This window comes from Pleurodeles waltl, chromosome 2_1 (assembly GCF_031143425.1).
Source record: "Pleurodeles waltl isolate 20211129_DDA chromosome 2_1, aPleWal1.hap1.20221129, whole genome shotgun sequence".
Taxonomy (NCBI): Eukaryota; Metazoa; Chordata; class Amphibia; order Caudata; family Salamandridae; genus Pleurodeles; species Pleurodeles waltl.
This window is the reverse complement of record NC_090438.1, coordinates 776440606-776467991: the sequence shown is the minus strand read 5'-3', so window position 1 is coordinate 776467991 and position 27386 is coordinate 776440606. Positions and strand designations below refer to the sequence as shown.

General features: G+C 45.5%; 1 protein-coding gene across 6 annotated transcripts in view; it reads left to right on the top strand.

Annotated features, from left to right (window-relative positions):
• The window catches only part of KDM1B (lysine demethylase 1B), a 639352-nt gene that overhangs the window by 442275 nt on the left and 169691 nt on the right, over positions 1-27386 (top strand). For all 6 annotated transcript variants that reach the window (XM_069218247.1, XM_069218264.1, XM_069218273.1 and 3 more), the window contains one exon: positions 18606-18722. In XM_069218247.1, coding sequence (XP_069074348.1) covers positions 18606-18722 — 117 coding nt within the window. The remainder of the gene's footprint in view (positions 1-18605; positions 18723-27386) is intronic.

The window sequence follows — 27386 nt, the reverse complement described above, 5'->3', positions numbered from 1 at the left end:
CATTTAATAAGTGCTAACTTTAGATAGGGAGCAGATAACAAAATACTGTTTACAGTCAAATGGATTGTAATACTAAAGTCAGATTTTAAGTTATTATTTTGAAAATTACACGTTTTCTGCCTAAACCAAACGCGTCTTTATGCCAGGGTCCAGAGGCACATGACTGTGATTGGCTCACCTGTTGTGTTGTGTGTATTCCTCACAGACATAGCCACTAGAGGACCTTTGGTGTGGGGCAGGGTGTTGCTTATCCTGGTGGGTGGCACTCAATCAACCTGAGTTTCATAGGGACAGCCATGGGGCTTTCCCTGCCACCTTTCTGACTTTTAAGGACTGCCTCCCCTACCTCTGACAGTGCAGCTCACATCGAGGCCTGCCTGTCTTTTGTTGAACCTAGCCAGTTTAGAACCAAAGCCAGGAAAGGTGAAAGATTAGAAAAAGGGGGCACCCCCCGCCCGAAGGCTGGCACTTAAGATACAAGTGGCACTCCCAGAACTTGAACTCAGAACACTCCTGGACCTGTGGAAGATTCAGAAGAAGGACTGCATTGCTGCCAGAAGGACTGCCTTGCCGCCGGAAGGACTGCCTTGCCGCCGGAAGGACTGCCTTGCCGCCGGAAGGACTGCCTTGCCGCCGGAAGGACTGCCCTGCTGCTTGAAGGACTTGCCTTGCTGTCTGAAGGAGGAGTTTTGATCCTACTTGCCTTGATCACAGGCTAACCAGAGTTACTCCAAGGGTCAGTTGGCTTAACTCTTGTGTGAGCGATAGGGACACAAGTCAACTGATCAACAGTGAATTCGACCTGCCTTAGCCCTGCTGCTGGTCTATACTGGAGTGAGTCCTGATCCTTGTTGACCAAGTGGTATAATCAAATTCAAAGGCACATATCCCACTGCTGTTCCACCAATGTAGGAAGCTGTCTGTCTGTAGAGTGCACTAAAATGAAATACACTGTGAAGAGAGTCCAGTGGATCCCCAGTTGGTTTTGCACAGGCAAACGTAGATAGGAGTAATGCTCTATTTTGTTGGAGTGTGGGCGAGCAGTTAGGCTTATCAGAGGGTAGTGCTAAGCATTGGTTGTACTTGCAGAGGCAATAAATGAGACAGGCACTCAAAGAATAAATCTGATATCAATGTAGAAAAATAACAATTCTTTTTAAATATGTTTCAACCACAAGACATTTGTAATCAGGTAAGTAGACTTTTAAGCATAAATACTTTGCTGTTTGAGAAATCAACTCAGTACAGTTTTCAAAGTTCTCTTGATGTTATCCTATGGAGGAAAACTTTGTTCAGCAAACATCGACTTACGAGGCCAATCTCATGAAGTTAAGGTAAGTACTGGGCACTGATCAGAACCACACCTGCAGGTCATTCCTGGCAGCACTGGGGTGGCTGGGTGCAGTAAAGCGTTGGGTGCCCAATGGTTTCCTATGGGAATTTGGTTCTCGGGAAGACAGGCTGCAGGCTCTGGCTAGGAGGACAGTTGGGGACAGCAAACAGGTAGGTTGTAGACTTTAGGTGCCTGGGGACATAGGTGCACCTTTGGTCCTTTTCCCCCCGGCCCAGGGGCGACATATGCAGGGGTGTCGTTAGGTGTCGGGTTTTCTCGTTTTGGAGCACTAGCGGTCAGAGGGTCCTGTGTGTTGAGGCTGCAGGCGTCATCGTGGAGTTCAGCAGGGGTGGACCCAGGGTTGACTTCAGCTCTTTGGAGCTGGCGGTTGTCGTTGGCACCAGTGGACCACCTCAGAAGGAGTTGGGGCGACGGATGCAGTGGTTGCTGGAGGTGGAGGGTTTTCTCTCACCACAAGGCTACTAGAGTGGGGGGCCTTCGTGGGGAAGCTGCAGGCAACTTGGGGGAGTTCAAGAGAGTGAAACCTGAGTCGACTTGGACTCTAGACAGCTGGAGAACTGGGCTGGCACCGTTGGTTGGCCTCACCTACGGTCGTGGTCATCGGTGCAGAGGTCACTTTGGGTGTCGGTCCTTGCGGTTCCAGGGGCTGCAGAGTCCTTTCTTGAAATGTTGTTGCAGAGCCCTTCCTCTGCTCACAGGGGTCTGAGTCTTTGTAGAAGGCAGGCGTTCCTCCTGGGTTTCCTGGAGGCTCGGCTGCAGTATGTGTCGTCTTTTGGGCAGAGTCCGTCATGCTCAGCAGGCAGGCCAGAGGGGCTGGTCCTAAGTCATCTGTTTCTTCTTTTCCTCTTCTGCAGTTGCAACTCTTCTTTGTCCTTTGCTTCGTAGGTTGTCAGGATCTGAGTTCTAGAGCTCAAGGGTGCCACCTAAATACTCATTTTAGGGGCGTTACAGGGAGTGCCAGGTGGTAGCCAGTGGGCTGACTGCCTTTAGGGTGACTACACCCTTCTTATGACCACCTCTGCTGGAAGTGGGCATAACCCTAACCTTAGTTACCTAATTTCTTACAAGCAAGATGGTGGAATTTACAAAAGTAGTGTCCTTTAGCTTGTCCACCTTATGGGTGGGAATGGTATGAAGTGGCCACTCCTTCTGACTTAACTAATTTTCCCGCCTGTTCTGTGGCCATCTCAGCCACTCAGAGAGACCTGGGTCACATTACAAAGGCAACAAGGCCTTTAAAGCTCCCCACCCTGGAATTTCCATCCTGCCTGGAAGAGGAGGTCCCACCTCTGCCCAGATCAGGCCTTTGTATCAGGCCCTCAAGAGCGCTGGCTGACACTTTTGGGGTGTGGGGGGGGGGGGAGAGAATGCCTCTGTGATGACTGAACTGGTCAGGACTAGTCAGTCAGCACACTATTACTTGGTAGGTTTTCAGGGGGCACCTCTAAGGTGCTGTCTGTGTGCATTTTTAAATAAATCCATCACTGAGGTCAGTGAGGGTTTATTATTCTGAGATGTTTGATACTAATCATCCCAGAGTTCAGAGAAGTCATTATGAAGCTGGGGAACTCATAATGACCAGTGTCCAGCACATGCTTTTAAAATGGCTTCCCTGTGTGTAGGAAGTTGGCTCTGTATATACTATTTCAAAGTAAGAAATAGTGTGCACAGAGTCCAAGGGTTCCCCTTAGAGGTAAGATAGTGGCAAAAAGAGATACTTCTAATGCTCTATTTTGTGGTAGTGTGGTCGAGCAGTAGGCTTATCAGAGGGTAGTGTTAAGCATTTGTTGTACACACACAGGCAATAAATGAGGAACACACACTCAAAGACTGATTCCAGGCCGATAGGTTTTTATATAGAAAAATATTTTTTCTTTGTTTATTTTAAGAGCCACAGGTTCAAGATTTACAAGTAATACTTCAAATGAAAGGTATTTCACTCAGGTATTCTAGGAAATTGAATAATCACAATAGCATGTACAGTTTTGACAAAAATGGCAATAAGCTCTTTAAAAAGTGGACACAGTGCAAAAATCAACAGTTCCTGGGGGAGGTAAGTAAATGTTAAGTTCACAGGTAAGTAAAACACTTACAGGGTTCAAAGTGGGGTCCAAGGTAGCCCACCGTTGGGGGTTCAAGGCAACCCCAAAGTTACCACACCAGCAGCTCAGGGCCGGTCAGGTGCAGAGGTCAAAGTGGTGCCCAAAACACATAGGCTTCAATGGAAATAGGGGTGCCCCGGTTCCAGTCTGCCAGCAGGTAAGTACCCGCGTCCTCGGAGGGCAGACCAGGGGGGTTTTGTACAGCACCAGGGGGGGCACAAGCAGGCACAAAAAGTACACCCTCAGCGGCACAGGGGCGGTCGGGTGCAGAGTGCAAACAGGCGTCGGGTTTCAGATAGGAATCAATAAGGAGACCCGGGGGTCTCTTCAACGATGCAGGCAGGTACAGGGGGGGCTCCTCGGGGAAGCCACCACCTGGGCTAGGCAGAGGGTAGCCTGGGGGTCGCTCCTGCACTGGAATCCGGTTCCTTTAGGTCCTGGGGGCTGCGGGTGCAGTGCTGGTTCCAGGCGTCGGGTTCCTTGTTACAGGCAGTCGCGGTCAGGGGGAGCCTCTGGATTTCCTCTGTAGGTGTCGCAGTGGGGGCTCCGGGGGTCAACTCTGGCTACTCACAGGCTCGCAGTCGCCGGGGAGTCCTCCCTGTAGTGTTAGTTTTCCGCAGGTCGAGCCGGGGGCATCGGGTGCAGAGTGGAAAGTCTCACGCTTCCGGCGGGAAACGTGTGGTCTTTAAAGTTGCTTCTTTGTTGTAGAAAGTAGCAGTTTCTTGAACAGGGCCGCTGTTCTCGGGAGCTTCTTGGTCCTTTAGATGCGGGGTAGTCCTCTGAGGCTTCAGAGGTCGCTGGACCCTGTTGGATGCGTCGCTGTTGCAGTTTTCTTCGAAGTAGGGAGACAGGCGGTGGGGCTGGGGCCAAATCAGTTGTCGACTTCGTCTTCACTGCAGGGCTTCAGGTCAGCAGTCCTTCTTCTTCTTTAGGTTGCAGGAATCTATCTTCCTCGGTTCTGGGAGACCCTAAATACTGAATTTAGGGGTGTGTTTAGGTCTGGGATGGCAGTAGCCAATGGCTACTGGCCCTAAGGGTGGCTACACCCTCTTTGTGCCTCCTCCCTGTGGGGAGGGGGGCACATCCATAATCCTATTGGGGAATCCTCCTTCTACAAGATGGAGGATTTCTAAAAGTAAGAGTTACCTCAGCTCAGGACACCTTAGGGGCTGTCCTGACTGGGGGGTGACTCCTCCTTGTTTTTCTCATTATCTCCTCCTGCCTTTGCCGGCAAAAGTGGGGGCACTGGCCGGACTGGCGTGCATCTCCACTAGCTGGGATGCCCTGTGGCGCTGTAACAAAGGGGGTGAGCCTTTGAGGCTCACCGCCAGGTGTTACAGTTCCTGCAGAGGGAGGTGAGAAGCACCTCCACCCAGTACAGGATTTGTTCCTGGCCACAGAGTGACAAAGGCACTCTCCCCATGTGGCCAGCAACATGTCTGGTGTGTGGCAGGCTAGCAAAAACTAGTCAGCCCACACTGGAAGTCGGGTATGTTTTCAGGGAGCATCTCTAAGATGCCCTCTGGGTGTATTTTACAATAAAGTGCACACTGGCATCAGTGTGCATTTATTGTGCTGAGAAGTTTGATACCAAACTTCCCAGTTTTCAGTGTAGCCATTATGGTGCTGTGGAGTTCGTTTTTGACAGACTCCCAGACCATATACTCTTATGGCTACTCTGCACTTACAATGTCTAAGGTTTTGCTTAGACACTGTAGGGGCATAGTGCTCATGCACATATGCCCTCACCTGTGGTATAGTGCACCCTGCCTTAGGGCTGTAAGGCCTGCTAAAGGGGTGATTTACCTATGCCACAGGCAGTGTGAGGTTGGCATGGCACTCTGAGGGAAGTGCCATGTCGACTTAGTCATTTTCTCCCCACCAGCACACACAAGCTGTGAGGCAGTGTGCATATGCTGAGTGAGGGGTCCCCAGGGTGGCATAAGACATGCTGCAGCCCTTAGAGACCTTCCCTGGCATCAGGGCCCTTGGTACCGGGGTACCAGTTACAAGGGACTTACCTGAGTGCCAGGGTTGTGCCAATTATGGAGACAAAGGTACAATTTAGGGAAAGAACACTGGTGCTGGGGCCTGGTTATCAGGGTCCCAGCACACTTTCAAATCATAACTTGGCATCAGGAAAGGCAAAAAGTCGGGGGTTACCCTGCCAAGGAGGCATTTCCTTACACAGTGCACTTACTATGTCTCAGAATCGAAAGAGGGATAGCAGGGGCATATCTGCTTATGCACATATGCCCTCACATGTGCCTGGATGCACCCTGCCTTAGGGGTGACTTACACCTGGCACATGCAGTGTTAAGGGACTTGGCACCTAGAGTTGTGTGACAGGTTGTGTTTTCAATTTGGCCTGCACCAACACACCGTTTGCAGTGGCAGCACCTGAGTGAGTTTGGTGAGGGGTCCCTGAGGGTGGCACAATTGATGCTGCAGCCCTCAGAAACCTTCCTTAGTACCACAGACACTTGGTACCAGGAGTGCCATTTACTAGGGGCTTACAGTGGTAGCTAAAGAGTTTGCCAATTGTGCAAAACAACTGTGGAGTTTTGGGGAAAGAGACCTGGCACTGGAGATCTGGTTAGCAGGGACCCAGTGCGCTAGCAGTCAAAGCCACATCAGAAACCAGGCAAAAAATGGGGGCTGGCCATGTCAAAAAGGGTGGTTTCCACATCCTCCTAAAAAGAAAAGGTGGAAATCTTGAAGTTTCGTCTCCTTGCAAATGTGCACAAAACTCTTGCCACCTACAACAACCACCACCTTGAAGCTCTACTGAAACCTACTTATTGCACCGACACTGACTGTCCACGATGACTGGCCAAGCAAGACCTGCACTTCACATTACAGCAACAAAAGCCCATGACGACCACAATCGCGAAGCTCCAGCAATGACTGGCTCTTTGCGCTACAGCTCTGACCAGCTGCAATACTCAAACTGCTGTTCATACAGAAAAACTCTTTGAAGCCTCTGCCAGTGTGAACAGAACTCTTAACAATGATTTTGAGAAGGTAGCTCTTCAGCAGGACTAGCCTGGTCAGGCACTCTGTTGCAATCAGCCTGAACTTGTAGTTTTCTCCTGTTCTAGTGTGACCTGAAGGCCACAAGTGGCACTTAGTGCTTTTAGGCTCTCTTTTCACTAAAAGTAAAAACAATTGAATATATCCGATTCTGCTAATTGGATTTTTGTCATTCTAGTATATTTTCACTTATTAAATTAGCTAAATTGGTTTGAGATTTTTCTTGTATTATGTTTTTTAATTTATCAGTGTTTGTGTGCTGCATAAACACTTTACTCATTGCCTCTTTGTACTAAGCTATATGAGAGTTTAAGCACAGGTTAATATAGTGACTTTTGTGCTTCACTCTACCAAGGATTGTGGTTGTTGCCTAAGTGGGCCTTCCACCCACTCAAGTAATAAAACAATTTCTGACAATAAAGCATAACATACCCTAATCCGTTAAATTACAAGGATATTTAAAGTCACCTTGGAGTTCCATGACCTCTTTTCGTCCTTGTTCCTCCAAATGGTCAAGGATCTTGCGGACTTGCAGTATATTATGTACGACAGAGGGTACTTTAGCCAATATATTGTTATCATTATTTTTACAGTGCACGTGTCCTTTTCCTTCTTCTTGCTACTATGTCATTGTTAATGTGCATCTGTATAGACAATGTTTATTTTTTTCTTTGCCTTATTTTGAAGAGCTGCCCAATTGTGATTTTGCTTAAAGAACATGGTGGGGCTCTATGCTTAACAAGGTTTGTCCACTTTCATGATTGATATAACTTTGTAATGCTCTGCTAACGTAGTGAAACTCTTCCAAGAGATTCCATGCTAGAGATGAAAAGTGGGACGCTAAAAAGTCTCAAAGCATCTCTGATTGTGGGTGGGCTTCAAATTGGTTAGCAAAGGTGGTTCATTGATGTTTAAAGATGGAGAAGCTATAAACTTGTACACAGGCAGAATTTGTCACTTGACACAGGTTCAAGTGTGCTGAAATAGATTAAAAACAGTAATGACTGGGGACCAAATTGATTTTTTAACACCATTGTTTATATTCATACAGATATATACAAGATGCTATTTGCATCGAGAGGTGAGGGCACATCACACTGCCGAAGTATTCAGATGTGGATTCCTTTTGATAATAAAGAAAAAACAAAATTAATTATAGCATCATTTTAAGCACTTTTCAAATCTTTAGCAAATGACAAGTTCAGCCTAGGTACCATTTAATTGTTTTTAATTAAACCTGAAAGAATGACTGCTTTTTTTAACAAGGTTCACATGAAAATTGGATGGCTCCTAATGTTTTTGCATATCTTAATAAACCAGATAGCACCAGCCAGTGTTATTCAGTAACATAAAGAAAAATGTAATACCAGGGCCTATTAAAAAAGTTGTAAACATTTTGATGAAACCTTATTTGGAATAACATTTAAAAATTTGAGACATTCCGAGAATGACCACAAAGCTGTATAAAGGGATTGATGCTTCTGAGGAAATAGGGTGTATTATATGGTGTCGCTGTGCAACCTTACCATGTAATACACTTACCAGCCCCTTGAGGATGCATAGTTTTCGTTGTCAAACCTTCCTCTCAACACTGGGTAGCTGTGGCTTTGAACAGAAAGGCTCAAACAAAGGAACAAGTGTAAAGCTTTTCAACAGCACCAAAACAATTCCAGAAGAAATTGACAAGACACCAGAGAAAGCCACATCAATGTATAAAACTAGACAGCATTGTTATGTATTTTTAAATACTACTATGAAAAAGATTCACTGCAGGGATCTGGAGGAATAGAATTTACAAGGTATAGTAAATTAAAGTATTTCACTCAACTGTGAACAAGCACTGGCAACTTCAGCCAATTTGACACTTAGAAACGTTTTTACTAAAAAGTTGGGCTAGTTGTAACATTATGTAATCAGTTACGTCTACAGGTGAAACAGTCTCTAGGCAGTTCTAGGCACTTTATCCTTTTTGCAATGGATTCCTGTGAAAATGGTCCGAATGCAAGGGATGGAGAATGCTGAAAATGCTGCGCATGCGATGCAGTGAAGCGGGCTACTTCTCTGTCCACGAAGGGAGTGAGACAGTCCTGGTCACAAGGACAATGTCCTTTGGAAATCCTCTTGGTGCTGGTAGAAGTCCAATCGCCACTGTGCTAACAGTCGCCTTCTATCGCAGTCACAGACAAATCCTTCCCTGCTTGAGAACTCTGCTTCTGGGTGACCAAGCTGCACTCTGATGACTCTCCCGGACCCAGCAAACTCAGGTGCAACTTTGACCATCAGGTCCTGGTCTCTGGAATGGCTTGGCGGAAGCTTCATGAATCAGGCCAGATGGGACATCCTCCTATTTTGGCAGAAGATCCAAAGTAGTCTGAGAGGATGCATCATATACATTTATTTAAAGGAAAGTAATCAACCAGAAAGAAACTCATTGATATTAAACAAAGAATCTAATAGAGACTTATAGCCGCAGATTCCTTACTTTAGAATATTCCACAGGCATCAGTCTGGATCTGGAAATTTTCAAGCAATACCCCAGTAGTGGCATTGTTCTGCTCCACTCATTTGCGCCAGAAGTAACATGCACAATAACTATATAGGCACCACCCCAATGTGTTGAAGTCAGTTCATTTCTTTCAGCGCCATTTAGCACAAATCCAGAGAGAGCTGCCTCCAGTCATTTTTTGACAGACTTTTTCCTTGACTTTTTGTAGAAGCTCTCTTGAGATTTTTATCTCCTGTGTGTTAGGTATGTCTCCTAGAAAGCCAACAGTCTTTAAACTGTGTGGTGCCTGTCACAGGTGGATGTCTGTGACAGACACTCACGTGGTTTACCTATGAGGCTTGGACTCCAAGACCTGCGATGGACTGTCAAGCCATGAATCCCATTGCATTGAGGAATGTCCCTGAAGCTCCAAGCCACCCGACGTAAGACGACCTTGCAACTCTCTCAATCCCAGTCACAAAGAAAGTCCCAGAACTGCATGCGGAGCCACCCCTGATGATTTTCGTCATGATCCAAGTCGTCGGGTAAGTCCAATAAGCGGAAGAAGTCAAAGAAGTTGGAGCAGTTTGACTTCCTTTGCAGGTCCAAGTCATTGGACCAAGTACAGGATTGTTGGCACTCTAGGCCTCGCTCCGCGATGGAGTCTGTGGCAGGGTCTGCTTCGTGCCTCCCAGATGTCTTACCTTAGCATATTCCCCAGGCTTCAGATTGGATCTGGTAGTTTTCAAGCAATACTCCTGCGAGCCCGTAGGTGGCGCCGTTCGGCTTCACGGCTACCATGCATCCCTTATGGCCAACCACAGGGCCAACAGACTTCCTAGCCTTTTTGTGGCTGTGGATGCAGTTCCTACAGACCACTTAGGACCACCAGTCAGAGGTTCAGTCAGTTCTACCCCCCAGTCCCCTTGCTCCCCACACACCCCCTCCACTCCCAGGAGCTGCAGGCTTTACTTTGCCCTTATACCAGCACGGGCACCCATTGGGAGGCGGGATCTGCCATTACCTGCCCTCCTGGCAGTTTACAGATTATCCAGAGGGGGCTACTCTACCCTCTTTCTGGAGACTCTGCCACCCACGTATGACCAGCTGCCAGACAGTTTCTCCTTACTCCCCCAGGAAGTGTTGGTCCTTTTGCCAAAAGGGCCATAGAAATGGCGCCAGCATCAGAAATAGGAAGTGGTCGCTATTGCTGCTAATTTCCAGTGCCCAAAAAGGAAGGAGCCATGTGTCCTATCCAAGACCTGCACCTTCTCTGCTGCTTCCTGAGAAAGGAGAAGTTTAAGATGCTGATCTTGGCTCAAATCCTGTCTGTTCTGCACCCGAGGACTGAATGGTAACGTTGGACTTGCAGGACGTGTATTTCCACATCCCCGTCCTGTCTGCCTACAGGCACTACCTGTGACTCACAGTGGGCCAACTGCACTTTCAGTTTTCCGTGCTCCCCTTTGTCCTCACGAACACCCCGTGGGTGCTTGTCAAGGTGATGGCAGTGGTTGCAGCACATCTGTGGAGGTCAGGAGTTCCATTCTTCCCCTACCTCGATGATTGTCTGTTGAAGGTGGGCCCGCCCCAGCAAGTAATTTCCTACCGCAGTGGTGTCTAACGAACAACAGTTAGATCTGCGGTAGACCCCTCTCCCTTCCTCAGCCCTAGCTGGCTGTAGTGACAGATGTGTCATTCCTGGGCTAGGGTGGCCATCTGGGAGAGGGGGAGATCAGAGGGCTCTGGTCTCCGGTGAGTCCAGGCTCCACATTAACCTGTTGAAGCTGTGGGTAATCCGATTGTCATTGAAAGCCATTCCTCCTTGGATCAAGGGGAAGGCTGGTACAGGTGTTCTCTTCCAGGGGATCCTCATCAATAATCATAAGCACTAAATTATTCCCACAGAGTGCGGGGACCCTGGAGCACATCACACATATACATATATATATATATATATATATATATATATATATATATATATTCATTCACGCACAGCGTATATTATAAAGGTAAAAATATGTCTAATTTTCGTTGGGTTTTCTTTCATTGAATTACAAAAAGAACTCCATAATTTCTGAAACTCAGAAAGGAGGGGACATAGATAACAGTACTATGTTTTATTGAAGAGAAAACTGTAATGAAAAGCACAGACATTTTTAGCCAGTAGGTTCCATTCAGATTAACATGGTAAAGCATATAAATGTCACCGTGCCTTTAAGGACTCAGAGACCTTCACTATCCCACCATGCCTCAAAGGTCAGAGAAGGGTGACAGTTAGGTGGCAGTTAAATCAGTTCTTCTTTAGGGCTCCTTCAAAAAGGATCCCAGAGCACTTGCTCCAAAGTTTTTTGTGTGAATAAAAGTGATTTTTCTCACACAAATTCAAAAGAATTTGACTTCACTCAACGTTTTTAAGTACTTTTTGTTCTTTTAAACAATTTCCTGACTGAAAAGTAGAGTTTTTATCAGTCAAAATGCCATCTCTTTTTAATTTTAACAAATGCCCCTCCTGAGGGAAAAAGATGGTAAGTCTGCATTGCTTGTTTACCAGCTTCTCATAATCCTGACACATGTTATCATTGTAAAACCGTTTCAAGAAGAACTTTCAGGGACAGAGAGAAGAGCAGGCTTCATGCTTTTCAAGAGAGAGGAACGGTGAGGCCTTCAAGTGGACTGGGGTGGTCAAAAACCTCCTTTACAGAGCCCTGCTCTCTTGAACACCGAGAAAGGTCAATAGAAATATGACATTCCTCGTTTCAGTCATCAGGTAGGAGGAAAGAAGTACCTATCTGTTCCCCAGGGCCAGTCCAACAGCCATCGCCGTCAACAAGACCGACTTCAGAGAAGTCACAGACGAGGCATGGGCAATCAACGTCAAAAGTTCCTATCCAGTCAGCGTCAACATGGCTGACGCTGCAAAACCCTCCAGTGAAACAGGGTCATTCTACATCAAGACAGGCTACATAGGTGGTGGCAGGGTCAACGTCGACTAATCAGATGCCACAAGAAATGTTGATGGCACAGGATTTGACGCTATGGCCTACCTCACATCACTCGACGTCGACTCCACCTGCTGAGGGCCCAGTATCGATGCTGGGAGACAATAGACGTTGAGTCAGATTCGACGACAGCGGGACAGGCCCAGGTCGATGCCGCAACCAAGATTCTCAACATCGAGAAGCAGATCTCTCTCCTCAGAGATCAGATATGTTCATGAAGAGACAGCACCAGGGGCAGATAAGTCCTCACTACAATCTCCACGTCTCCATCGATGAAATCGGATTCCAGGTGCGGATTATTCAAGAACCTATTCTCCATCCAGAACATCCACACCTGCAGGTACACCATCAAGGATGCCAGGCATGTCTAGGAGCCCACTCAGAGGGAAAACACCAAGTAAAGAACCATGATCTCATAGATCTCTGTCCTGATCTACACATACCAGATCTCAGTCCAGGTCTCAAAGAAGGCATAGATCGCCCTCTTGGTCTTCGACTTCTCATTCCTCCATTAGAGACTATTCACCTCTGCTGTCGGACTCCCCTCCACCTAGAGTTTCCCCTGTGGACGACCTGGTTACATTCAATGAAGTCCTCACCAAAGGGGTGACAACGCTAAACATTGACATTGCAACACCTGTGTCTTCTTCGTTAATCATTTTTGAAACTCTCCATCACAGGTCTCCCAGACCATTACTATCTTTAGTACCTGGCCTCCTTGAACTGCCATGCAGACTTTTCTTACTCCAGCTTCTGTTCGAGCTGTACCATCAAGACACCAGAAAAAATATAAGGCACCTGTTCAAGACCCTTTGTCCCTCTAATCAGATCCCTCCCCAGATTCTGTGATTGTGGCAGCTGCAAAAAAAAACAAAAAACATGCCACTTCTTCATCCTCAACAGCACCATTGGATAAAGATAGTAAGCAATTTTACTCAGTGGGGAAGAAAATATGTAATACCTCAGCATCATACATGAAGGTATCCAGTGCAACAGCGTTGCTTGGCAGGTACGGTAGGTCTTTATGGGACTCCCTCTCTAGTATTTCACTGCCTAAAGAAGACAGACAAGATTTTCAGGAAATCTTAGAAGAGGGTGGTCTAGTGGCAAACCAGATCATTAGCGCAACGGCTGATGCCTCCGATCTTTTCGCTCATGGTTATTCTAATGGCATCACTACGAGACGTTTATCATGGCTAAGACTTACAGGACTGAAACCTGAAGCTCAGCAGAGAATATCAAACCTTCCCTTCAATGGATTGTCTGTTTTTGGTACACACACCGATGAGGAAATGGCCAGAATGAAAACAGAGGCAGACACTCTGATGGCTGTGGGTCTTGAAAAACTAAGATTTCAGAAGACGATATAGGCCCTATGACCGATGTCATGTACAACAGAGGGTTCAGACCCCTCACTGAGTGCCTCAACAACAACAATACGGTCGGTCGCATCACTATACTCGACGACCAGGAAGAGGAAAAAATGCTCCCCATCCTTCCGCATCCTCCTCCAAAGGACAGTCAAAACAATGAGTCCCAGCTTCCTTCTTCTCTGTCTCCCGCTCCGTTGGGGGGAAGCATTTAAAAGAGTGTCTCAAAAAAACAAACGACAAATGGGTTTTGAACATTGTACAAACTCAAGTTCTAATCCTCTCCACTAGAAGTACCACCGAAAGCAACATTCCACCATCAACAGAGCTTGTTGCAAAAGAAAGTAGACATGTTACTGCAAAAAGAAGCAATAGAGGAGGTTCTACTCCCGCAGTGGGGCACAGGAGTCTACTTCCTCGTCCAGAAAAAAGGCCTGTCTCAAAAATACAGGCTGATCTTAGACCTGTGACTCCTGAGCAAGTTCATCCAAAAAGAAAAATTCAGAATGCTTTCTCTTCATCAGATTTACCCCCAACTCCATCAGGGGGACAGGATATGCTTTATATATCTTCAGGATGCCTACAACATATTCCAATCGCAAGAAAACATCGGAGGTATCTGCGCTTCAGGGTAGCATCCAAGCACTACCAGTACAAAGTCTTACCCTGCGGCCTAAAATCAGCCCCTCGGACGTTCTCGAAATGCATGGCAGTAGTTGCTTCACATCTGAGAAGGAAGCAAATTTTCGTCTATCCATACCTAGACGACTGGCTGACCAAAAATGCCTCCCCAGAACTAGCACAACAGCATTATTAGGTTTGCGTCTAAACTCTGCAAACTCTGGGATTCCAGATCAACATATAAAAATCCACACAGATACCAACTCAACTCAAAGCATCCATTACCTAGGAGCGATACTGGATACAAACCACGCAAGAGTGTATCCTTCGGAGGAAAGGTTATACTCAATCGACATGGAATGTCGGACTCACCTCTGCACTCCTCGCCCATCAGCCAGACAAGTGACATTGCTACTGGGATCAATGGCCTCCTGCTTCTTCATTGTTCCGAATGCTAGGTTGCACATGAGATCTCTGCAGCAAGTTCTGGAAGATCAGTGGTCTCAATATTCCAACCAATGGGACGGCAGGATACTTCCCACAAGGGAAGTCAAACAATCCCTCAGATGGTGGATGCAGAAACAGCATTTATGGATAGGAGTTTCTTTTCACCAAGAACTTCCTACTCAAAGTTTGATCACAGATGCTTCCTCTCAGGGTTGGGGGGGCTCACATGGGTCCCTTACAAGTTTTGCACCTGTGGTCCGACAAGGAACAACTTTATTATATAAACATGAACTCAGAGCAGTCCATCTAGCACTGAAATCCCTCTATCCTTCCTTTCAGACAAACTCTCTGCTTGTTCAAACAGACAACACCCCCTACAATGTATTATTTGAACAAGCAAGGAGGGACCTGCTTACGGACCCTATAGTTGGAAGCGCAAGCAATCTGGAAGTGGCTACTTTCCAGAAACTTCACAATATCGGCTGTTCACCTATGAGGATCCTTGAACAACCAAGCAGATTTTCTGAGCCGCACGTATACAGAAGATCATGGCTGGTTTCTGACAACTTCGTTCACACTATCTTTCAGGAATGGGGGAAACCTTAAATAAACGTATTCATAGACGAAGGAAACAGAAAATGCCCAAGCTTCACATCCAAGTTTTACCAACCAGGAACAAAGGGCAAATGCAATGCCCTTTTGATCAACTGGTCAGAAAGTTTTCTGTATGCGTTTCCTCCCATTCCTCTAATTTGAAAGGTTATCAACAAGCTCTACAGGACCAAGATGATGCTAATAGCACCTGCGTGGCCTCGCCAGTGGTGGTACACAAAGCTACTTCATTTCTCAGAAAAACGACACATGAGATTGTCGTGCAGACTGGACCTCCTTCACAAACTCGAGGGGAAAATACTCCATCCTAACCTTCCTTCCTTGAGCTTGACAGCATGGCTCCCGAATTCCTCCAATATCGCTATTTAGGTCTTTCGCAGGAATGCATGGACATTCACAAAGAGTCCAAAAGATCATTAAAAAAACGTGCCTATGTGTTTAAATGGAAAACATTTTATATGTGGTGCATCTAGAACAATTTCCATCTGATTCTGGTGCAGGAGGATGTCATTTTACCTTACCTCCTCCATCTGGCAAAATAAAGTTTACATCGATTAAGGTACATCTTGCTGCTATAACTGCTTATAGAAAATCACCTTCTCAGACATCCTTTTTTCGAATGCCTGTTAATGATTTTTTAGAGGGTTTAAGAAAAGTTTTTGTCCCCTGTTCATTCACCCTTTACTCACTGGGAGCTAAATGTGGTACTTTCAAAACTGATTAAGTCTTCACTACAGCATATCGCATGGTAAACAGTGTTTCTTCTAGATATGACCTCAGCGTGAAGAGTAAGTGACATTTAGGCTCTCTGTGCAAAAGAGCCTTACACAGTGTTCCACAACAATAGGGTAGTTATGAGAACCCATCCTAGTTTCCAGCCAAAGGTGGTTTCTGATTTCCATATTAACCAGACTATTTCACTTCCTACACTTCTCCCCAAACCTTCCATGCCAGCAGAAAGAGCTCTACACTCTTTAGATCCAAAAAAAGAGTTCTAAAATTCCTTTTGGATAAAACAAAAGACATTAGAAAATCTGTTCAATTATTTGTGAACTATGAACCAATGAGAACAGGCATGGCTGCTCCCAAGCAAACTATCTCTAAATGGATTGTTTTGTGCATTGTATTTACCTATCAGTTAGCAATAAGCAATTGACTGCCAAGCCCAAAGCCCATTCTACCAGGGGCAAGGCAGCAACAATAGCTCTTCTGAAAAATGACCCCATCTCCAAAATCTGCAAAGCAGCAATGTGGAGATTGGTACATACTTTCACAAGACATAACTGTCTCGATTCAGATACTAGAGCACACACCCAAGTGGGACAGGCCTTGTTACGAAACCTGTTTAAATGAACTGCTCAGCTGCTGTAACTTAATCTAGCTTCGCCCGCAGGGGATGGGATGGGCTTGCACTCTATTCAGTGCTTATGACTATTGATGAGGATACCCTGGAAGAGAAGGATACGTTACTTACCTGTAATCCTAGTTCTCTTCCTCATCAGTCATAAGCAACCCTCCTACCTCCCTGTACAAACCTTCGCATACAGCAGTTCATGTTTTAGTGGAGTTTTCTCATTCTTCACTTCACCATTAAAAAATAACTGATTTAACTGCCACCTAACTGTCACCTTTCTCTGACCTCTGAGGCATGGTGGGATACTGGAGGTCTCTGAGACCTTAAAGGAACAGTGACATTTATTTGCTTTACCATGTTAATCTGAATGCAGTCTATTGGCTAAAAATGTCTGTGCTTTTCATTACGGTTTTCTTTTCAATAAAACATAGTACTGTTATCTATGTCTCTTTTTGATATTTATTGAAGGAAAACTCAAGCTCCGGGGTCCCCGCAGGCGGGTGGGAATAATTCAGTGCTTACGACTTTGATGAGGATTCCACTGGAAGAGAACTAGGACTACAGGTAAGTAACTAATCCTTAAAGGACACCACAACCACCATGCGGTACTGCATGTAGCAGGAACGTCAGTGCAATTCCCTGCTGGTTCAATAACTGGCGGGCTCCCTGAACTTCAGGGCAAACTCAGCCATTAATGCCTATCGGATCACAACTGGCATCTCCGTCTGCAGTTGGTTCAAGGTCTCTTTCAAGAGTGGGGTTAGAGCTTTCGTTTGAGACACTCGCCATCGCCAAGAGTGCTCCATGTCTGCAGTTCCGCAAGCAAGAGTCTCCAAGGTGGATTTCACTCAGGGGTGCATTTTGTCTCAAGTAGACTACTGTATGTCTTTGTGCAAATACCACTCCTGTCCAGAGTTTTCAAGAAGATCGGGAACAACCGGGCCCAGGTATTCTGGATTGGGCACGTAGAGTCTGTTATCCCAACCTGCTGAGCATGACTGTCGGTCCTCTGTTCAGGAAGCCCCTTCTGGAGGATCTTCTGTCACAATAGCAGGACAGGGTCCTGCACCCGAGCCTGTGCACACTGTGCCTTCATGCTTGGAGATGGAATGGTGCCAGTTGATAGCTTTTGACCTATTTCCTGAAGTCTGTGGTGTTATTCTGGCAGCCAGACGTCCCTCCACCAAGATGGCCTGCTCTTGAGACATGTTTGTGTGGCATGGTGTTCATCCAAGGATATTGATCCTCTTTCTGCTCCCTCATCTCAGGTTTTATTGTTTGTTCTTTTTCTGGCCCAGCAGAGCTTCTTCCTGGGCACTATTAAGGGTTACTTGTCTACCATTTGTCGTTTTTGTGGTTGCCAGGCCAACTTTCTTTGTTCACATCACCTGTTGTGACTATTCCTCAAAAGTCTCCAACAAGTTTCCTCCCAGGCCATTCATCATGCCCCTGTGTGACCTTAACTTGGTCTTCACTTTTCTTATGTGCACACCTTTCAAGCCGCTGTACAATTGCCGTTTTCGCCTGCTTAACTTTAAGACTGCTTTTTTAGTGGCCATAACATTGGCCAGGAGAATCAGCAAATTTCAAGCAGTGTCTGTATACCGCCTTTCAGCCGACGAGCTGGTTCTCCTGACTCATGCTTCCTTTCTCCCAAAGGTTGTGACATGTTTTCATACAGGTAAGAACCTCACCTTGCCGATCTTCTATGCTTCCCCCTTACCCTGATAAAGAAGAGGTGAGACTCCCATCATCTAGGCCCAAAACTAATGTTGTTGTTTTATCCAGCTCTCTCAAAAGAGTTTGCAGAGCTGAATGATGCCACCTGCCAGCACACATGGGTACTGCTCGAAAAGTTCTGGATCCAGTCTGATGGCTGAGGAGTATTCTAAGGTAGGAATCTGCAGCTAGATAATTTCTACAAGATAAGGAGTTACCAAAGGTAAGTAACTTGTTCGTTAATGATTTTAAACAGAAACTTTTACATTTAACTATTAAAAGCTAGGAAAACCATTCAAGTCATAGCAAATATTTTCTTACTACCAAAGCAGATTATTGGTGGAATGGACTCCCATTTGAAATGCTTTGAACCTAATTGTAAAAAATCTTAATAGCAGTGAATTGAACTTGAGGAGCCATGTGTCTTTTCCAACTCCTCATTTTGTTGCTTCTATGTATGTCTGTCCTTTTCTGTGTGGGAATTCAATACATCTTTGGTTTTATAGGTTCTAGTTACTGTACCTCTGGCCTTGCTGCAGAAAGGTGTAATTCGGTTTAATCCTCCATTACCAGAGAAGAAAGTGAAGGCAATAAACAGTTTAGGGGCCGGTGTCATTGAGAAGGTATGTTCCTATTGTAGTTTTTAGGATAAAGTTAGTACATTTTATGAATTGTAACAGAGATATATATTACTACGTTTTTGATTGGCAGCTTACTGTAGGGAAATCTTGTGACTGTCCACACTGTACATTACCCACCAGATAATCATGCTCTATCTTGCTTTTACTTTCTTTTTACTTTAGATTAAAGCATTGAATTTTCACAAGCCTATTGTGTAGAACTGTTAATCGTTCCTTGCTAATTTCTTCTTTTGTTTTCCTAAAATGGTTTTATCACAACATACTTGTACTTTTTACTTTAAACTTAGCAAAAATTAGTGATAAAATCACAGTTCCCGTTCTCTGTATAATCTACAAATGAGAAATTTAAAATTTGAATCGACTTTTCCCCTTTGGTGTGGTTGCTTGACAACTAGGTTGGTTGTACCATGTTGTTCTTCGTTTTAAGCTATCCAGGCAATCTTACTTGGCCTAGTGTAAGGAGGATAGAGATGTAACACTAATGACTAAGAACACAATTTTGTTTAGAGTTGTACATATGGAGCCCCATTAGAGCCGCAGCTATGTCCTTAAGGGTGAGGAAATGCAGCTTTTGCCAGTCGGGAGTAGCCTGATGTTTCTGCATATGGTGCCTGAGTACTCGTGTGTGGGTCTACACCAGCTAAAACCGCTTCTAAAGCAAATGTAATGTTATTCATTTTATCAACCCTAGAAGATGAAAAGATGAGTCAGCCGAGTAAGAATTCAAACTTGTGACCTGCAACAGGTATCACACAGACAGGAGCACACATGCACCTTAACTGACTGGGGCACCTTACCAACTGTAGTTTCACAAGTTTATTTAAATGTTCCCTAGTGGTATACAAGAAAGTGTTGGATGGGAAAATTATTATGCATATAGTAACACTATGAGCAGTGCAGTTGGGCTCTTTCTGTGGTGTTATGCATCTTTCTCTGCTTTGCAGCCTGAGTAATCCCTTTGCATCAGTTTACTCAGATTCATTACCTAGGTTACTGTGACGAATCCTCGCCAGAGCTTTTATGCTATTTGACATAAGAAAAAAACCACTTTTTTCTCTTATCTGTAATGTGTTGGCTGTCTTTCTTAATACAGGGTAGATACTGAAAAGTGGTCCCTTGTCAACCCTTCTGATAATGCAGCCAGGGAACGTATCAGAATATGATTTATGTGAAGTTTGTATCTGCTAAATGGAACCTGTGAGATTACACAATGTTCTGCTTCCAGAAAGGTGCAATGCAATCATTTGAGGCTCCCCTCCCACTTACGTTCATCTTTCTACGACCTGCAAACCAAAATCTACTATGCAAGGGAATGATATCCCCTTTTAAAACTGCAGGCTTCAAACCATGTTGTGGCTGCAGAAAACAGATGTCGGTCATGGACCTGTACAAGGTGGGTCTTTGGTGTTTGGGCATCAGGCATGCCTCCAAATCGTGCCCTCATGCACCCGAAGGCAATCCTGGACCGCAGTAGTACGTTGCTGAACACAGTAGAAAATCACAGGTCTCATGTATGTCCTGCTCTCACTCCAACTCGGTGGAGGAGGTCTGGGCCACCCAGTCTTGAGCTTGCTCCCACTAGAAGTCTTCATCGCAGTGAAAGTCCTCTGGTAACTCAAAGTCCATGTGGAAACTTAAGAAGGCAAATCAGGAGTATAACCAATTCCACCTCCCTTTATGAAACGATAAGTCTTGAGGGCGTAAAGGTGCTAAATTATCTCACTTTCGATCTTTGAATGAAGAGCCTATTCTGCAGCTGATCCAGTGTGCCCTGAGTTCCCTGGGTAATTGGCAACGCCACAGCTGTTTGAGGCCTTTAAGGAGGCCCCGATGCATACCTTTGCCACCCTTTCCGCTTCCGCTCATGTACCAACAGGATCCGCAGGGGCCTTTAGTCTGATTACTGCTGGCAGATCCATCTTTGGGACTGTCTGACCCATTTGATCCGTTGCGGATTCATTTCTGACTCTGGTACATACTTCCACACCATCTTCGAGACTCGCATCAGTCCCACCTATATTGATGCCTATGATAGAGGAGAATCCAGTGCAGCGCCACAGTCTGGAATCAGCTGAACCCCGACGAAGATCACGATTCGAATCCGCTACAGCGTACTCAGACCCTACACTCCCAGAGTCTGATTCTACATTTTCACAACCACGGAGGCAACTTCAGAGGCTCCATTGTCTTTTTGGTTCCGACTCTGACGAGAGCATGCCACCACTCAGAGATGACAGTGGTGTGAATTTACTCCCACATTATGATGATGTCAGTCTTTACATGAACTTATAGGAGGCATCTGTGCTTGGTACCTCCCCTGATACAGGGGTAAATTTGCCTTTTGGGCCCCCAGCAGAGGAAATCGCGTCCTTTGCTGTGGTAATTCAACAAGCGGATGAGGTCCTGGACTTACAGCTGCCTTGTGTTGAACTCAAGACAAATGTCCTCACAGTCATTTTGAAACCTGGGCCAGCCTCATCAAATCCCTTGCTTCTGTTTAATGATGGTTTTATGGGCACTTGCCCAAGCCTTCTTTTTGCTTTCCAGAAAAAAAGTATGTGGCCGGATGCCACACACCAGCTGCTACAGCTGCTGGGGACCCCAAATTCTTTACACAGTATTCTCTTCCAGAGAGTCTGGTGGCCTAAACTTCCACCTGCAAGGTGAACCCGGTAATCCCCCTAGAAAGGGAGATGAGGAGGGTTGAGAAGTTGTGAAAAGAAATGTTTTCATCAGCTAGCCTGGCATTGAGGTCACTCAGTGTTGTTTGTTTATTGAGTCTTTATCCACATGCCCTCTGACACATGGCCAGCAAAATCTTCCCAGCAGCCCCAGAAGAAGGCCTCCTTGACTCAGACCATTCAAGACAGCTAAAGTGCAACCAAATACATGATCCGTTCTGGCCTTGATCCTACTGATTGTTTAGGGAGAGCGGTTGGCATCCCTCTGGTTGGCATCCCTCTGGCACTATGTTGGCATGTGCTGAAGCAATCTACTGGTTTCTCAGGAGACATACAGGTCTCCCTTATGGATATGCCTTTCTGTGGCCCACGCCTATTCTGTGAAAAAGTGGATTCTCCACATGTTTCCTCCCACAACGTTTGTGATGGCACAGTGAGACCTTAACTTGGTCTTGACCTTTCTCATGTGTATTCCTTTAGGGACAATGCACAGCTGTTTGTTGCATCTTCTATCCTCTTCCACATTGTGGTCACTTCAACGTGCTGCATGAGTGAACTTCAGGGACAAACTGACAGTGAGAACTCGGACAGCTTTCTTGCTGAAAGCTGTGATTCCTTTTCACATTGGGGAATCCATCATTCTCCCAGCGTTTTTTTATTTGATGTATGAGAACTCTATTGGTTGGACCCCAAAAGGCATTTATGCTTTTACTTCGATCGTACCAACAACCATCGCCTTTATGATCAGCTTTATGAGGGCTTTTTGGGTAGAAAGGGAAAGCAGTGCAAATGATGACTCAGTTGAGGTGGCTTGTTTTCTGCTTTAAGATCTGCTATGCACTGGCCAAAAAGCAGCCTTCAGGAGGACTGAGAGCCCATTCCAACAAGGCTAAAGCTGGTACTACGGCATTGGCATATGGATTAGCTGCCTTTGACATCTGCTAGGTTCATTGTGGGTACATGTTCACGAAGCACTACTGCCTGGTCCTATGAGAAAAACATTTTACTCTCTTGGTTCTGCAAGACCTTTTGGTCCGAGTCCCCTACTCCTTTGGAAGATAATGCTTTAGTATCTATTCTTAAGGTGAGGATATGCGGTTAGAAATATCCGTCAGAAGAACAAGTACTTAGCTTCAGTAACTATCTTTCTAATTGCCTAACTGCAGATTAGTCACCGCCTTCCTCCTGCGTTATGGCATCCTCGGTGGTGCTGTATGGGAGCATTTTGGTAGCTGACTTCTGCTAGGTGGCAACCTGGTATTCCCTTTATACTTTTGCCAAGCATTATTGCTTGCTTGCCCAGGCTTGTACCTGGGCAGTGCTGCCTGATTTCCTAATTTTCTGTTTTGAATGGCACTCAGCTATCACATTGTGGAGAGAGTAAGCAATATCTTACCTGCAGAAACGTTGCAAGCATTTCTGTTCCTCTGTCTGCAGAGACTTATGGCGATGTTAATATATCTCATGCTTCACTGGAGACTAAGGATGAGGTCATTACAGCTGCCTTGGAGACCAGTGGAAATCAGTAAAAGGCTAATTGGTGGCCGAGGTGTTGATTGCTCCTAGTGCATAGACACGTGGCACCCTGTTGATCATCTGAATATTTTTTGAACACTTTTAATTGACATGGTATGTTATCTTGCACTGTAGACTCATTTCACAAGTTCACAGGCAGGTGGTTCTGGTACCAACTACTCCACAGCAGAGAAGTGACTACTGGAGTTTGGGTTTGCCCTGCCTAATGCTCTCTTAGACATATTGACTACCTCTAACTCTTCCACTTGGTCACAGTTCAAGAGTTGCTGGCAGCTAATTGGCAGAAGTAGGTTACAAGATTTTATAACTGCCCCTCAATTTGGGGAAGCTGCCTATGGGCCATTTCCAGTAAATCCATGTGGTCTTTCCTTCAAGACTGGAACCCCCCCCCTCTCATCTCCCCCAGATTGGCCTGTGTTGTTTTCACATGATGTATTGGAACTGCAAACTATGATTCCCCTAATGTAGGTGTAGTGCAAAGAATGTAGGTTGCCATGTTACATAGTGTAGGCGTGTAGCTAGGTCTCTTGCTGTGCTCCTCTGCATGTTCCTGTATTGCTTATTGTGTCCATCCTTTCCATCACCCTTATAGCTGCGTGTGATACACTTTTGCTTAGTCTGATTTTCCTGAGTGATACCATCACTCCGAGGAAGTATTAGGAAAAGTCTTTTAAGTTTTCTTGAATTTAGCCTTAGAGTTATTAAAAAGCACTGTGTGAATAGTTTAATAAAATAATCTTCTTCATGATCCTCTCCCTTAACTTAAAAACAATGCGGTGTTGGAGTAGCTCTCTTATTTCTATTCACCAAGGTTCCCCATCTCAGCATACCACAGCATGTAGTCATGATCTAATTACTGGTACATTCAGGCTGCTGTCTCCATTTCCTGTCCTGTGGTGCCCTGACAAGTTGGTAAAATATCCTGGTTCCAACCCACAGCATCTCTGCCTAGTAGATAAAGTGCCATCTTCTGAAATTTGGGCCCTTAGCATAGCAGCAGAACGACATTTCCTTGATGTCCAGCACCTGAGGCACTGCCATAGATACTAAGGATTACCTCCTCTGCGTCTCCATCCAACAGGCACAAAATGTAATCCCTGCCATCTTTTGGCTGTATAATTACCTGAGCTGAGATTGCATTGCCTGTGCCAGCCCCTTTGACGTAGTAAATAGCCTCCATCTTTGCTGCAGTGGCTATGAGCAGCTTCTGTCTGAACATTAGTGTCCCAGGTATGTACCCTTATACAGCTCTTCTTTTTATTAAGACAGTTGATAGTGTATATCAGGTCTTAAGGAGAGGTGTTGTATCTTGCAGCTGGTAACTCATCATCATTATAAAATAAATGGTCTTCGTTTGTAACAAATGTAATATTGTAGTACGTATCCCACTGGAGTAGCATTTTTCTCTTATTCCAGAGTTTGTCTGTACTGTCACCTAAAGGTGATCACTGTCTCTCGTGTTTCTGCGATGGGTGAGACCTTCAAAGATATAGTGATGTTATGACGTGGTAGAATTGGTGAAACTCAACAGCTTTGTGCCTAGTGATGGCTTCATATAAGTATTCCTCCTCAACTAACAGCATAAAAAGACGGAATATCACTCTGCACATTCACCTTCTTTACTGCAGTAACAAATTGCTAGGTTAATTGTTTTATGACAGATGGTGTGTTTAGAATAGGATTTTGAACATTAAATTTGATTTAAAATATTATTTTTACAGCTGGAACTAGCCCCTCCTCTCACCCCTATTCCACTTCAACCCTCCAAAAATTCTCCCCACCACCCCTAAGCCCTTCACTGGTTGTGCGTCTACTACTTTTCCGAAGGCCACAACAGTTCTGGCCTGTTGGGCAGAGGCCTCTGCTCCTGAAGCACTGGTTCTTTATCAGACCCCGATGCTAATCTCAACAAATGTCTTGTTATGAGATCACTAAGGAACAGCCAATGTAATGGAATGATTCCCCAGCAGTGTTGTTGCCTCAGTGCGGCACCTTGAGACCTTGTTCAGTTCTGACTCAGATGCAATGCAGGAGTTTTAGAATGTCCCACATAAAGATGATGATGAGGAGGTGGACAAATTGTTAATCCCTCACTATACTTATCCTGGTCCGTATTCAGACCTTCAAAAAGCTAGTGCCCATGACACCTGAGATGGAATTGGACTACCTATTGATTCTACCAATCCCTGTGGAAATAAAAACGAATTTGCTTACAGAAGTCTTGCAAAGTGTCCCTTCAACATCAGAGCTGTTGCTACTTTTGAGTGAAACTCCAACAGAAGCTATGATAGCGGTCAAAGACATCTTTTGCACCACCACTGATATGCTCAATCACTAGGCACCATACTCCTCCTCTGGGTGATCCAGACTTTTTGACACAACATCTCATGCCCTGTGGTTCAGGCCAGCAAAGTGAATCCAAAGGCCTTCCCTACTGTTCATCACAACAGAGAACCAAAATACATTAATGAGGGTATCCTTTACTACTAGCTTGGCATTACAGTTTATGGATGCTGTCTACTTGAGATGCACTCATGCCCTCTGGGTTGTGGCAGCCAGATCTTAACCGTCCTCCCTTCAATAGGAGTTTTGGAATATCTTTGCACATATGGTTGAGAAACAGACCGGTGTGACCAAGGATACTCGCTGGTCTGGAAACCACAGACTGATAGTGATGTGGTATTAGTACTTGTGTGGTGATTTGACATCAAGCTTTGGATGTGTGCTGTTGATTTCTTTAGAGATGTGCCAGTATTCCTTTTGGACATGCCTTTTTATGGCTCTTGTCTATTCAGATTGAGCTATGTAACAGTCAAAGATAGCTGTGGTATGGCTAGATTCATGGACATGTTCATCCCAGGCCGCAAGTTCCATCAGAAATCCAGAAATTTAGGGCTTACTCCCGAGGCCATCCTGAGGCAGCCATCGCAGAAAATGTTGCCTTTTTGAGACTCTAGCGTGTGTAGTGGTGGCAGAGGACAGGGCTACCAACAACGCAGCCAGTCCTCATTTTCCTCTTCCATTGCCAAGCCTCAATGATTCCATCTTTAGGAGTCACCTTTTGCCATTAGGGGTCAGAATATGTTTCTACCTGCTCAGCTTGTGTCCAGTTTCCTCAGACCACTGGGCCCTGCAGGTTGTTTGTCATCGATACCCTCTTCCTTTTTTGTCAGCCCATGCAAGTTTGTCTGCTGTCACTCCGATTTAAACAGGGCATGCTTACATCTTTGCCAAAGAGAATCCGTGATTTCTAGCTAAAGCAGCAGTAGAAAGAGTCCCTGAGTATGACGGGGGTAAAGGATCCTACTCCTATTACTTGCCGTTTACCAAGATGGAGGGCCCATACTGATTCTGGACCTTTGGTTCTTTGACACCTTCCGGCAGAAGCAGCATTCAAGATGATCGCTCTAGGCCAAATCCTCTTCACCCTACATCCTGAGGACTGGATGGTGTCTTTGGACTTGTAGTGCACATACATTCATGTACCAATCGTGCTGTACCACAGGTCTTTCTTCCATTCTGTTGTGAGGGAGGAGCACTTCCAATTCACCATCTTGCTCTTTAACCTCACCTTGAAATCCCCCAGTTATATACAGGGTGCACATATTTCTATACCTCGACTGACCAGTGAATGTGGGCTCATCACAGTAATTCGAAGACCACCAGCAAAGGTCAATCTCACTGCTGTCTTCCTTGGGGGTTCTCCATCATTACGCCAATATTTCAATTTTAGCCAATACAGAAGGTCCACTTTATAGAGTAGTTTCTGCCCAAGGTAGCGTTCAAAGCCTTTCTATACGTGAGCAATTCCAAGATATTCCGAATATGATCCTAATGTTTCAGACTCAGCCCTGTGTAGTGGCTTCTTGGTTTCCTTGCTTCTTGTATCCTGCTGATGAACCATGGCCATTGGGACATGCTGATTCTACAATGGAATCTCTCACTTCAGTGGGCTCAGGACTATGAGATGCCTTTCAAATAACATCTGTATGTCAGACGAGATGGCCTACAACCTTCAGTGGTTGATGAAGAATATCAGCTTGACTTGTGGTAGACCTTTCTCCTTGTTCCATCCAGAGCTTACTGTAGTGATGGGGCTGAGTAGACCACCTGGACATGATGGAGAACAGAGGTCCAACTTTATTTTTCTGAAACTGTTTGCCATCCAAGACATTTCTGCCTTGCCTTCAAAGGCAGCCCTGTGCAATTCTGATGAACAACACTTACCCCATGAGGTACTGCTCAAACAAGGGAGAGTGGGGTAATGTCCTGGGCAGTGAGACTGTGGTACTGGCTGGACCTTCAGAAGATTTCACTGACTGTCAACCATCTGGCAGGGTCTCTAAATGCCTCCATAGGTGAGCTTCTTAGCAGACACCGTCTAACCAACTGCGAGTGGCACCTGAATTGAAAGGTCATTCAAGGCATA